Source organism: Vanessa cardui, chromosome 21, assembly GCF_905220365.1.
Source record: "Vanessa cardui chromosome 21, ilVanCard2.1, whole genome shotgun sequence".
Classification (NCBI taxonomy): Eukaryota; Metazoa; Arthropoda; class Insecta; order Lepidoptera; family Nymphalidae; genus Vanessa; species Vanessa cardui.
This window is the reverse complement of record NC_061143.1, coordinates 5,810,383-5,825,161: the sequence shown is the minus strand read 5'-3', so window position 1 is coordinate 5,825,161 and position 14,779 is coordinate 5,810,383. Positions and strand designations below refer to the sequence as shown.

At 35.6% G+C, this 14,779-nt stretch overlaps 1 protein-coding gene and 1 non-coding gene across 2 annotated transcripts; one reads left to right on the top strand and one right to left on the bottom strand.

Annotated features, from left to right (window-relative positions):
• Positions 1–1,244: 1,244 nt before the first annotated feature.
• Positions 1,245–13,945, top strand: LOC124539119 (probable DNA mismatch repair protein Msh6). The gene is made up of 19 exons (XM_047116448.1): positions 1,245–1,562; positions 1,827–1,993; positions 2,278–2,401; positions 2,477–2,663; positions 2,973–3,107; positions 3,238–3,370; positions 3,952–4,094; positions 4,259–4,393; positions 4,987–5,176; positions 5,970–6,276; positions 7,163–7,318; positions 7,731–7,977; positions 8,536–8,691; positions 10,191–10,325; positions 11,011–11,232; positions 11,646–11,819; positions 12,425–12,602; positions 13,071–13,222; positions 13,545–13,945. The coding sequence occupies exons 1-19, from the start codon at positions 1,402–1,404 to the stop codon at positions 13,833–13,835; spliced, it is 3,393 nt and encodes a 1,130-aa protein (XP_046972404.1). The 5' UTR covers positions 1,245–1,401; the 3' UTR covers positions 13,836–13,945.
• Trnar-ccu lies at positions 9,227–9,299 on the bottom strand. The gene has a single exon. It is a non-coding gene; the product is annotated as a tRNA-Arg (tRNA).
• Positions 13,946–14,779: the final 834 nt, after the last annotated feature.

The following is a 14,779-nucleotide window of genomic DNA, read 5'->3' as shown; positions in this document are numbered from 1 at the left end:
TACCAGTGTTTTAAATTCCTTATAAGTATCGTTTCTAACAACTAAATCGAAACTAATAAAAAATATTATGAGTACCTATATAAATTAAATTTAAAATACTACTACATATATTTCATAATCCAACAATATGGAATAAAGTAATAAATAAGAAAATCAGAATATTGTTATTGCAATTTACTATAAATTTCAAGGCCGGCAACGCACCTGCAAGCCTCCCGGTGTTGCGGATGTCCATGGGCGGAGTTGATCGCTTTCCATCAGAAGAGCCTCCTGCTCGTTTGTAACATAAAAAAAAACAGGTTATAGTATTTTAAATACTATCTATAGCCTATTCCAATGGAAGTAAGAAAAAGGATAAACAAATCTTAGATTTACGTATTTCATTCAATTTTCTAATAACAGTGATTAAATTGTGCACGAATTACGGTTCTTGATGAATATACCTTTATTTGTAATATAACACAATCAGACTTTACTATTTTTTACACTAAAGGCTCTCGCAAACTATAGCCGCGGCGGGCCTCAACGCATCGCATAGCAAAATTGCGCCTAAGCATATAGCAGGCGCATCGGGCCGCACCGCAACCCAATATCTTATAATCAGTCAGTTTTTGGCAATCTAAGAAGATGGATAGTTCTGACGAACAGCACTCAATCAGCCGTCTACTTGTTGTGTATGCTAACGCTCACTGAGCCGGGCCGCATTGCAACGCATAACATCGCCGCAAAACGCCTGGCTAGTGATGCGCCAATGCGTTGCGATGCGGCCCGTTGCGGTCAGCCTGAGGTGTGCGATAGCCCATACTAAATGCATGAAACTGATTCAGGAGATTTTTTGTTATGCGTTGCGGCCCGCCTCGGTGTGCGCCTATCTTAACAATTCGTCGACGTTCAAAATGCCATTTTTTCGAAAACCTACAGTAAAAATAATAGATTAATCAAGCTCTCCAATGATATCGAGGTCAATTTTAATGAAATTTTGTTTATTTGACTTTTCTTCTGTTATGCTAGATTTATAAATAAATCTAACATTATAGTTATGATAGAGACTGGGGAACGTTTGGAAAATTCCTTTATATGTTTATATATTGCAACAAGGCGATGAAAAGTTTACAACCTGCTTAGTAGCTCGAAATCAAATTTATCAATCATTATTATCAATACTTATCTGTTCAAAATTTTTAAACATATCAAATCTGTCGTTACCTTAGACATTGACAAATGTCATAAAAAAATTGACATATGTCTGTTCGTATTTGCTATTGTGATTTTGCGCCAAAACCGGCAAAGTATAGGAAATTGCAAAATCTCATTTCTCGATTAGCTTTGTGTAATTAAAATCTCTGTAAATTAAATTATACGGGTATTAAAGTTTCTTCAATGACCTTTAATTGACCAAATATGTCTAAGCGGAATAGTTCTACAGCTTCGAATACATTGTTCAATTACTTTGCTAAAACACCGCCGAGTACGAAAAAACCTAAACAGATCAGCAATGAAGGCAGTATAAATAAGTTAAATTCTCCTTTGAATGGTAAAGATGATGTTAAAGTTGAAAGTAAGTATTTATAAGTTAATACCTTGAAAGGCTACATACATTGATATAATGATCTAAAGTATTAATATATGCTCTATAATCCTATGTGTACATTCGCAAGTAATAAAACCTTAATATAATTTGCAGAAAATTGTGTATATTTCCATTTATGTTAAGTCTATTACTTTAAGTAAATAAGTAATAAAAATTAATGAATTTTGATTTGCTTTGCTTTCTGACTCTCTATACACTTGTACTAATCTTAAGTATTTAGTAAATTCATTTGCAGAGTTTCTGTATTTACAGATAAGAAACGAGAGAGGATACCAACTCCATCACCAGAACCGAATAAGGAAGCCAGTGATAGTGATGAGGAAGTGGTCATTTCCAACAAAAAAAGGAAGCGGATTAGATTAAATCCTATAGATTCTGATGATTCAGATATTGAAAATAAAGGTAAAGGTTATAGAAATAATGTATAGATATTAGAATAGTTGTTGCCTCTGGAATTGTTAGTGTTTTAAGAGACAGTGAGATTAAAACATATGAAAATTTTATCAATCCAAGTTCAGTTTTTTGGCTGTAAAATTGTGACAGACTGACTTACTTTGATATTAACTATATTAGTATATATATTTTAATAACATATTTTCATTTCCGCAGTTATAGATTTCTATATTGTATTTACTTGCTAATTTGAATTAACTTATCAACTAACATTAAATATCAAAATATTTCAGCAGATAATAAAGTTATAAACCCTAAAGATGAAGTGTCTATGAAGCAAAGATTACAAGATAGTTTCAAATATGAACCTGGCGAATCCCCTAAAACTGATAAAACCAGACGAGTTATCCCAAATGTGTAAGCTTAAATATTTTTTAATTTATCGAAATAAATATTACTTATCTGTGACACTTATTTTTTTTTAATTTTCAGTTCACAATCAAAAATAGAATCACAAGAAAGTCCAATCATAGCGGACGAGGATAACTGGACTCATTGCAAGCTGGATTGGTTGAAACCAGATAAAATACTAGATGCTAAGAAGCGTAAACCAGACCATCCAGAATATGACCCTAGTACAGTCTATGTACCAATGGAATTTATTAAAAAGCAAACACCTGTGTGTATTATTGTATTTGTATAGTAATTAAGAAGGAATTTTAAATAACTGTAATACTTTATAATGAAATTTTTTAAAGTCAATAACTCATGATAAATAGTCCTTGTAGCTAAATGTATTGCATAATAATTTTAAGTGATTTACAAAAAATTAATAAAAACAGCTTTTAAAGAATATATAAAATATTTGTTTAATATGTAGTACAGTTCTCTTCTGATATTTGCATATACATACATATATATATAATATAGGTAGTTAGTGGTTTAAAGGAATCTATATCCGTTTGTTTAAAAATGTATTTCTTTACAGGCTCACAAACAGTGGTGGGAAATAAAATCAAAACACTTTGATAGTGTATTGTTTTTCAAAGTTGGTAAATTCTATGAGCTTTATCATATGGATGCAGCTGTAGGAGTGAATGAACTTGGCTTTTCCTATATGAAGGTATATTACTGAACACTCAAGTTCATCATGATTATAATTAAAAAAAAATAAAAATAATAAAACCTACTTGGAATATCTTTAATATAGTATAAATTAAAGTGAGAGAGAAATTTTGATTTTTATATTTAAGGGTGAATTCGCACATTCTGGTTTCCCCGAAAGTGCATATTCTCGAATGGCTTCCACTTTGGTCTCCAAAGGGTACAAGGTAGTGCGCGTCGAACAAACTGAAACTCCTGACATGATGCAGGAGAGATGTAAAAGTAAGTATATTAAAAGTAAGCTTGTTCATTTTGAAGGTAACATATCAGAAGATATCTTGACAATTTTTCATAATGTTCTATGTGTTATATAAATAACTAGCTGTGCCAGCGACTTTGTACGCGTTTGAATTTAACTTAAAAATATATTGTAGCTTAAGTTACTCTTTATTATATCATTTATCTGCCCGTGAAAGTCCCGTCTAAATTAGTCCACCCGTATTTTCATTTACTCATTCATATTAAATAGATAGATAAAGAGCTGAGATGGCCCAATGCTTAGAACGCGTGCATTTTATCCGATAATTGCGGGTTCAAACCCAGGCAAGCATTACTATTATATATATGTGCCTAATCTATGTTTAAATTTCATCTCGTGCTCGGCGGTGAAGGATCGTCGTGAGGAAACCTGCATGTGTCTATTTTCATCGAAATTCTGTCACATGTGCATTCCACCAACGCGCATTGGAACAGCGTGGTGGAACATGTTCCAAACCCTCTCCTTAATGGAAGAGGAGGCCCTATCTCAGCAGTGGGAAATGTACAGGCTGTAACTATACTTTACTAATATTAAATGGTTTTAGGTAGTGGTCTGTCGAGTAAGAGCGATAAAGTGGTCCGGCGTGAGGTGTGCCAAGTGAGCGTGCGCGGCGCCCGAGCGCTCGGTCTGCAGGACTCCGCCCCCGTGCATCCCACCGCTGAACACATGCTGGCCGTCGCCGAGGAGGTACTTTGGGGGGGGGGGGGGGTGCTTGCTCAATGCCCACTTCGATAACTGGATACAGTCCTCGTATAGTAGACATCTACTTAAAGAATGCATAAGAAACAAGATACGGTTGTCTTTAATTTATATGTGTAGAATTACCAATTATTATTATTGTTTTTTTTTAGGAAAACAATGGTTGCAGCACATATGGAGTCTGCTTTATAGACACGACTATAGGCCAGTTCCACATGGGACAATTCACAGACGACAAGCATTCGTCAAGGCTACTAACTACCCTCGCCCACTATCCACCAGCGTTGGTAAGATATTATCTTGGTATTTAACATGTTAATAATAGCTAACTTAGGGGATGTCATTATAACTATTGCAGTCCATTTTAAAATGCAAGTGAACCGAAAACACCAGTTTCGTTTGTTCCATCGTTTTTGCTGACATCATTTAAAATATTTAGACGACATTCTTTGCTGTCGTTACTCTTTGTCTTCTCATGCACCCAAGACGATCCTCACTACGAGTCGAGATGGCCCAGTGGTAAGAACGCGCGCATCTTAACCGATGATTGCGGGTTCAAACCCAGGCAAGCACCGCTGATTCTTGTGCTTAATTTGTCTTTATAATTCATCTCGTGCTCAGCGGTGAAGGAAAACATCGTGAGGAAACCTGCATGTGACAAATTACATAGAAATTCTGCCACATGTGTCAACCAACCCGCATTAGAACAGCGTGGTGGAATATGTTCCAGACCTTCTCCTCAAAGGGAGAGGAGGTCTTTAGCCCAGCAGTGGGAATTTACAGGCTGTTGTTGTTGTTGTTGAGTAAATAGATCTATAAATAAGTGTCAGTAATAACTTGGACAAAAGAGGTTCATCAAAAGTATGTTTGAATTTTCTAGATAATCTACGACCGAAAAACAACTACATCACGTACAACTAAACTCCTAGCCACACATTGTCATTCAGCGAGACGGGAGCCCACTGCTATGTGGCCACCGGAAAAAACGTTAAAAATACTAGCTGTGAAGTATTATAGGACCAATGTTGACGGAGACTGGCCGGAGGGAATTAAACCATTCCTACACGAAGGTAAGACTTGCTTATAGCCCTGAATGTGACCTCTTATATGGCTATACGAGATATATATATCCACATTACTCGTGGCTACATATAGTACGACACAACTTAGATGTCGCATCGGCAAAATTCGTAAAACCGATCACATCCGAATTGAGTACGCTATCCCAAATTATCAATATTTATTTCTCATGCGAATATGATCTTTGCACAATCGTAATAACTTGTAATATCATATGACCTAATATATTTGTCAATTTGACACGTCGATTTACATGCACTTGCTTTCTCTGACGCGTGAATCTATAGCGACGAATAGCGTCGAATGGCGCGATAGGGAGCTATTTCTATTGGTCGTGTAAATCGGCAGTAATCGATTTTATTTTCATTCCATTGCATTTTCCGATGCTATATCTAATTTGTGTTGTACTATACTTTGTTCAATATATACAAAAAGTATATTGTACTTATGCAAGACTGGACAGGTCGCTATTATTACTTTTAAAAAATGTACATTAGTTAAATGTTTGTATATGTATAAGGTTCCTGACATCAATAAACAGTCGACATTATTTATATGGGAAACTTATAGAGGTATTAAGTCGTATACGAGATGGAGCAATTAGGCCTTATCTTCTAAGTAGATCTTTGGAAGATCATTTGGGATCAACTGTACCAGCAGTGCCTCAATTAATTCGAGGCTATTTCTTTCTTACTGACATACTGAACTTTTTTTATCATTTAAGTATTATGTAATAAAACAACAGAAATTAATTTAAAGTTGATTTAAAATATTTTATTTTAGGTGACGCCCTCGGACTCACGCCAGCGGCTCACTGTTACTTGGCAGTCAAAGCATTAGGAGGCTGCGTAGCTTACCTTACAGATTGTCTACTTGACATACAGATCCTCGGTATGTCACAATTTGAAGAATACGCACCTCCTGATGTTCTAAATAGCACCATATTGCCAAGCGTGAAGGTCGAAAATGAATGGACAGGAGGGAATACAATGATATTGGATGCAATCACTTTGAGAAACTTGAGAATAGTCCAAGATGAAGGCTGCTTATATGATAAGCTAAACTTTTGTACCACGCCTATGGGGAAGAGGTTAGTTTTCACAAACTATTATAATTTGGAGATATACAGTAAACAGACAATTGGCAATCAATAAATGGAAATTGAAATCCAAATGATTGCTACAATTTTTAAGTAATAATTTCAATTGCTTAGAAAATGTTCTTTTACTCTGGTCTTAAATCACAAATTGATAGTATTTTGTTTAAATAAAAATTTACATTAAAAATAACGTCATAGCCATAGTCTTAATATTAGAGATGTAGATATTCGGCCGGCCATATAGCCGCATATCTAGCTATCCGGAAAGAAAAATCGAAACACTTTTTTCGGAATAAAAAAAGCCATATTTATGATGAAAAACGCAACTGCCTGCTACCTCTCAATGCAAAGAAATTATTATTAATTCACCATAATTTTCCCTTCGTGCAGTATGAGTACTATTTCATGCATTTTCTTTGAGTTACATCAATTTAGGAACTATTGTGTGATTAAAAATTTAAAACGAAAACTATTTTAGTCAAGTGATACTATAACTAACTAAATAAAGCCAATAATTACTCAAAAATATGTTTCTTTTATCCAGAATTTCCTATTTAATTCGTTTAGTAGCTATCCAGTATTCGGCCGGATAGTATTTTAGCGGCCAGATAGGCCAGATGCCGGATATCCGTTTCATCTCTAGTAAATATCCCAATGCTACTACTATTTTCATCCAATGGCTCATCCAATAAACCCATGGTTACATATGTTGAGCTTAATCTGGTAAATCCAGATTCTTCTCATGATTTCCACATAGTCTTGAGTGACGAACATTTCGTGTTAAGAACATAATTTGTTATAACTCAATGTTAGACATATGTATGTTTTAAAATAAAATATTTAGAATAATTAATTTCATAATACATTCATTTATCAGGTTACTTTACCAATGGGTTTGCTCTCCAAGCTGCAATCTGACCGTCATCAAGGAAAGGCAAGAGGCAGTCAAAGCTTTGTTCGAGAACCAGGAACTGTGCCAGGATGCAAAGAATATATTGACAACTTTGCCTGATTTAGAAAGGCTCTTAGCAAAGTTAGTATTAAATTTTATAATAGCACAAACATTTACGTAAATATTTTGATATCATAAGTATCAATTTTATTTTTATGTACAGAATCACTTAACATTCTTTGTTTTTATTGAAATGTTATCCAAATAAATATAATTTCTGTATGACTAATACATATTAAACTTAGATACTAAGTAGATAGTCTTTTAATGACTTTTCTGCAAATATTTATAAGACATGTTCTTTAGTTCAGCTTTTTTATTGATATGTCTTTACTCCGTCACATTAAAACTATAGCTTTTTATTATGAAAGAGTTTTAAATAGGAGAAATAGTACTAAACTGGATAGGAATCTGCCTATAATCATATACTATTAAAATCATTAGCTTAAAATTATTATATAACAATAATTAACAATATAAACTTCTATTACAGAATTCACGCTTTGGGTAACTTAAAGAAATCACAAGACCATCCTGACTCTCGAGCTATATTTTACGAAGAAAAAACCTATTCCAAGAGAAAAGTATTGGACTTCATATCAGTATTGAACGGTTTTACCGCCGTTCTGAAATTGACAGAACTATTCTCTGATGTCGAATCTGTACTGTTGAAGCATATAACACAATTCAGTCCACAAGGCAAATTTCCCGACTATCGAGACACATTAAAGTTTTTTAAGGTATTTTATTTTAGATAAACTTAAGCAGCTACTATTTTGTTTGAATATATAGAACATTTTAGTATTTGAAACTGCCATATGTGAAATCACCAAAAAAAAATCAAAAATCAAAATAAATTTTATTCAAGTAGGCTTTTACAAGCACTTTTGAATCGTCATTTAACAATTAAGTTAAGCTACCGCCGGTTCGGAGAGTAGATTTTACCGAGAAGAACCAGCAAGAAACTCAGTAGTTACTCTTTTTCAACATTTAAAAAAATACAGTCATGTTAGTTAATACAGTTATTTAAATAAATATATCCTGCGTGGAATTCAACATTTATTAATTGCACGCCTTTTTATCATTTACAAAATCTTGTATCGAATAATACGCCTTTTTTACCAATGTATTATAACCAATTCGCATTAGAGCAGTGTGGTGGAATATGCTCTTAACCTTCTCCTTAAAGGGAGAGAAGGCCTTAGTCCATCAGTGGCTAATTTTCAAACTGTTACTATATATAAGAATATTTTTTACAAAACATAAAATGAAGTAATTTTAATTTTGTTCACACGCAGGAAGCATTTAATCAACAAGATGCAGAGAAAGAAGGTCGTATATTACCCGGAGCGGGTGTCGATAAGGAATATGACCATATACTACAAGTTATTGAGGAATTGGAAGATGAGCTAAAGCAGTATTTAACGAAACAGGAAAAATATTTTAAATGCAGGGTAAGTACATACAGAATGATCAAAAAGAATCCAATAATAAAATTATGCAAACCCCGCAAAATAAAAATAAAATAAAAAATTCGCGATTTGATACGGTGAGTTTCGTCTGCAAAACACGGGATCGAGTGTCGAGTGTACATAAAATAAATTCAACTAATGACAATGGTTGGGGTGATAGTGACAATAGTAGTGGTGACCGGTGTTTACGTAGCAAACGTACAAGAAAGGAGGTAGTTCGATACGGACACCTCTAACATTATCAGCATCTACCCGCACACTTCAGTCTCGTGAACAAGACATTCGTAGACAATGTCGAAATATCGAGCTCCACCGAACAAAAATAAAAAACATGGTAAATATCCCGAAATTAATAACTTTAATAATAAAAATAACCATGTTAATTTAAAATCCTATATAGATCAAAAAGAAGATGAAATGTTTAATGAAAGAAGATTTTTTTCTTTTAAAATATAACTAAAAATAAAATATCCGGGTTTATCTTTGTCGAAACAAAAAACAAAATTTTGTTATGCATTACCCCTGGTGGGACTCGAACCCACAATCCCCGGCTTAGGAGGCCGATGCCTTATCCATTAGGCCACAGGGGCTGTGAGAGGATCTGTCAAATATTGTATCATATGTCGATTTACAATATATTTTAAAATTTTATATTTTTTACGAGTCGGAATTTCAAAGCAACAACATTAAAAATGTTTCGAAGACACATATGTATACATTGTGACTTATAAAAACATATATAAAGGCTTGTTGGTTCACATCATACAACCTTATATAGTAAATATAAGTTAGGCATTTCAAGATAGAGAAATCTTAGCGAAATTAATGGAACCGTGAAAGACTATTTATATATTATTTTTCGGAAATGATCAATTTCAGATTTATTGATCTGAAATGGTCAATCATCATAAATACTTGATGCGAATATATTCGATACACAGCATGCCTTCACAGTTCATCCGATTTTGAGATACTTAAACCCACTTAAGAGTTAAGAGCTATATTTAAGATTTCAACACCTAAATTGTTAGGTATTTTCTTATTTATTTTATGAAAACAACAGCATATATACAAAATAAAAACCTGGTGGTGGTGGGGGTGCTGTTACACTGTTATTTCGTGCGTTTATATATTGTTTTATGTTCTAAATAATTAAAATAATAATATTAATTATACCTTTTTCAAACCCAGGCAAGCACCACTATATACATATATGTGCTTAATTTGTGTTTATAATTCATCTCGTGCTCGGCGGTGAAGGAAAACATCGTGAGGAAACCTGCATATGTCTAATTTCATCGAAATTCTGCCACATGTGTATTCCACCAACCCACATTGGGATAACGTGGTGGAATATATCCCAAGCTCTCTTCTTAATGGTAGAAGAGGCCTTGACCCAGCCTAGGGAAATTTATAGCCTATACTTTACTTTATACCTTTTTGTTAACAGTGTTTTATAGTATGTTTGTTAATTATTTCAGGTAACATATGTAGGCACGGACAAGAAACGTTATCAGTTAGAAGTGGCCCAGGGGGCCGCAGCTAAAGCCGGACCAGAATACCATCTAGAAAGTACAAGAAAAGGGTTCAAAAAATTTTCGACTGCCGAGACTAAGGTACGTGTTATATATATATATTGTTTTTTAATAAAAAAAAAATAATATTTATTCAGAATCGTTTTGATAACACCAGAATTGTATAAGTTTAATATCTTCTTAAGTTGATTTATTTCCTATTCGAAGATTATTATTTGATCAGAAACGGGTTGTTTAGACAATATTTTATCCCGGGTTCTGTAGTATTCTTTTTTTTGGTATAAACGTTTTAATATATATATTTTTAGCTAACAGTATCGCTAATGCTATCGTATTCAATTCATCGATAAATTTGCTAATAATTTTGCTATTAAAAATGTTTTTTCATAAATTTAGTGTGTACACAAATGTGTGTGTGGGATAATTAATAAATTAATATTTTTACTACTTATCTTATTACGACAAGTGTGATTATAATCGGAATAGTTAATAAATAAAACAAAGATGATCATCCCATTGGCATGTATCCGGTCTGTTGAAAATATGACCTTAACTAATAAGAATAAATAAATCTGATTATCTCAATGAACTTGTGTTATGTTTATTATTATTATAAGTAACGATGTACCACAAACACCCAGACGCAAGACAGCATAAAAATCTAATGAAGTTTCTACATCGACTCGGCCGGGAATCGAACCCGGGATCGCGGAGTGGCGTACCCATGAATTCTCCGTGAATTAGATAAAAATAATGCTCTTTACAGGAGTTCCTCGCGAGAATGATAGCCGCAGAGGAGCAGAAAAGTAATATATTAAAAGATCTAAGTCGTCGTATCTTCGAGAAGTTTTCCTCGAGTTATAATCAATGGGAGATGGCCACTAAGTGCTTAGCAATGTTGGATATACTGCTGGCATTCGCAGAGTTTGCGAGGCAGCAGCACGGAGATATATGTTTGCCAGACATTACGTTTGATGGTAACCAAGAGGTGAGAGGCTTCATCAATTTTATTAATAACATATATGTGGTTTAACCCTGATTGATTTCATTACATAGTATGAAACAAAGTCGCTTACCACTGTCTGTCCCTATAAGCTTACGTCTTTAAAATGATATAAGATTTTGATGCGGTTTTTTTTAATAGATAGATTAATTTATATATAGTAGCGAAATACTATTTATTGTAGGTTTCTGAAGTGACGACGTAATTAAACTCATTTTTTGCTCTAATTACATTAGATAGATACAATTACAAAATATTGCTGAACCCTCTGAGATGGATCAAAATATTAGGTTATGTATTTTTTATCAGCGTTGCACCAGTGCGAAGCCGGGCGGCGTAATCGTTAGTCTAGAATAAAGATTAGTTTAGTTTAATATAACTCTATTATCTCCTTCCAGCCCTACGTCGATATAAAGGAAGGTCGGCACCCGTGCATCCCCGTCGCTCACGAGTTCATCCCCAACGACACGTCGCTGCGGACGGCCCGGCTGCTGCTGCTGACGGGGCCCAACATGGGCGGCAAGTCCACGCTCATGCGCCAGCTGGGACTCATTGCGGTGCTGGCGCATCTGGTGAGATCATATAATATTTATATACAGGCAATCCTCGACTTACGTCGTTTCGACTTGCGTCGTTTCAAGTTACGCCCAACAATGTTTTGACACTATTCCTCGATCATACGTCAATTGTTTCGATTTCCGGCATAGGAGAGATGGAGATTCACTTGTCGCGAGGTCAAAGTGTCATAGCAAGAAGAAAGAAACGAAGCAATCTAATATGTCTCGACTTACGTCGTTTCGATTTACGTCGCTTATTACTAGAACCTAACATGCCGTAAGTACGAGGACTGCCTGTACTTACAAGATTGATACAAGCTTTAGAAAAGACATTAGGATGACACAATATATTAAAAATAAGTGAGTCTCATTAAGACGTTACCTGGTTGTTTCTTCCCCGTTCGGATCATTGTAAGTCTGCATTTTCTGTACATAATAATAAATATATTAAATAGTGATTTATTATCCCATCCTTTATTTAGGCTATGAACTCTTAATCTTTGTATTAAGTAAATTTAAGTTTTTCTGTGAGCGTTACAAAAAAAAATTTGGAACATATTTTCGATCAATTCACATACGCGGTGTAAAAAATATTCACAAAAATGTTGTTTTTCTTTAAGGGTTGCTACGTGCCAGCTCAAGAATGCAGCATGAGTCTAATAGACAGAATCTTCACCCGCCTGGGCGCCTCTGATGACATCCTTTCCGGGCAGTCCACCTTCCTCGTGGAGATGAACGAAACGGCGGCCATAGTCAAGCACGCGACCATACACTCGCTCGTACTGCTGGACGAGTTAGGTGAGCAATAGTCGAGATCATCTTACAAAAACTATTGGTAGTCGTATAATGTGATATATAAGGTGTTGGAAGCCTAAAAAATTATGTCCTATTGGATTCGCGACATTTGCTGCAGTTTTTCCTATTTAAAAATGCTGTTAAACGAATAAAAAAATTGCTTTTTGGGTAGTCGAAATATTACGATATAGAGGTAAATTTAGACACATAAATATATTTTTTTATTTATTTATTTTATTTTATTTTATTTTTTTTTATGGTATAGGTTGGCGGACGAGCATATGGGCCACCTGATGGTAAGTGGTCACCATCACCCATAGAAAATGACACTGTGAGAAATATTAACTATTCCTTACATCGTCACTGCGCCACCAACCTTGGGAACTAAGATGTTATGTCCCTTGTGCCTGTAGTTACACTGGCTCACTCTTCATTCATTTCTTAGAACAGAAGGAACTTTTAACGTTCCAGGTCGCGGCACGTCGACGTACGACGGCACGGCCATCGCGTCGGCCGTGTGCGCGGAGCTGGCGGGCCGCGGCTGTCGTGCCGTGTTCTCTACGCACTACCACTCGCTCGTTCAACACCTTGCGCACCACCCGGGCTTGCAGCTGGGACACATGGTCAGTTATCGATATCACTCGTCATCGCTCGTCATCGCTCTTATTCGATGCATGGCATTCGGTATGCAACGACGCCGGCCTTCTATCTGATGTCGAAACGAAGCGAATCTTGGACAGTCGACAACAGGTCCAATTCACTAGAGCGATCGCTGCGGTGTTTACTCTTGTATTCTTAAAATGTAAATTTAAACTCGAGCTGAATGGATGATAATTCGACTTTGATTAATCTCGTAAATGGCCGTTCGTACTGACGCATAGTAATCGACGAGTGTCCAGCAAGTCGCATCTGTACCTCTGTAATTAATTTCGAATGCATCACCAGGCGTGCATGGTGGAAACGGACGAGGCAGCGGCGGAGGGCGCCGACGACATCCCGGAGGAGACGATAACGTTCCTGTACAAGCTGTCGGCGGGCGCGTGCCCCAAGTCGTACGGGTTCAACGCGGCGCGGCTGGCCGGCGTGCCGCGTGACGTCACGGCGCGTGCGCAGCGCATTGCGCGCCGACTCGAGACCGAAGCTGCGCATGCGCGCGCCGCCCGGGACGTATTGCGCGCCGCCCGCGCCGCGCACCCCGCCCCCCTGCGCGCGCTTTTGGCCGCTCTCACCGTCTGAGTACGCGCCGCTTGTCCCGCTTACCCTGTGCGTTATAGGCCAGACAACGACTAGCGCTGTTTTATGTTACGTGTTTTGTATTGTTGTAATGTTCGTCGCGATAAGTTGCTACCGGCTCCGCTTACCCTGTGCATTATAGGCCAGACAACGACTAGCGCTGTTTATGTTACGTATTTTGTATTGTTGCTATTGTAATACTCGTCGCGGTAAGTTACTACTGGCTCGATACTACTCCGATGATTATCTACCTAAGTTCTTAACATGTTATAAGATTAAAATACAAACCCCACCTGCCATTAGAATTTTGGTGAGACCGAAGCTGTGATTGTAGTCCTTAATTTTTGCATATGTTCGTACATAGGGCGTAGCTATTGCTGGAGGAATGTATAATAAACTTTGTGGACAGTCTGGCATGTGATTAAAAATATTAAATCAGCATGGTTTCTGCTAATTTCATTAGAAAAACTCATAAAATGTTTCTAATAAAATATTGATGATAAAAGTATGATTAAAATGAGGTAGGAATTAGAACCGACAGTTACCTCATATCCCTAAAAATAGAACACCTTTATAATAACTGTAATTATTTTCAACGTATATGTTATTGTTTATTTAATACAAAAACTTGTATGTACGGAAAATTTTCATTCCTATAATTTTCAATATTGCTATAAGCTGGATTTTTGATAAATTTTGATATTTCCTCCCCTCTCCCTCGACTGTGATTGTACTTTTTTAAAGAATAAAATTCATTGTTATTCTTCTCTCAGATACCTGTGATGATTATGTTATAGTTATAAACGCCCACCATTTTATTCAATAAATATTTTTTACATTATACATTTGTTTAATTTATACAAAGTTAGTAAATAATACACTTTTACGTTTTAAATTCATTTATTATTTCTAAATCACAAAATTTCATACATTTGTTCATTGAAAAC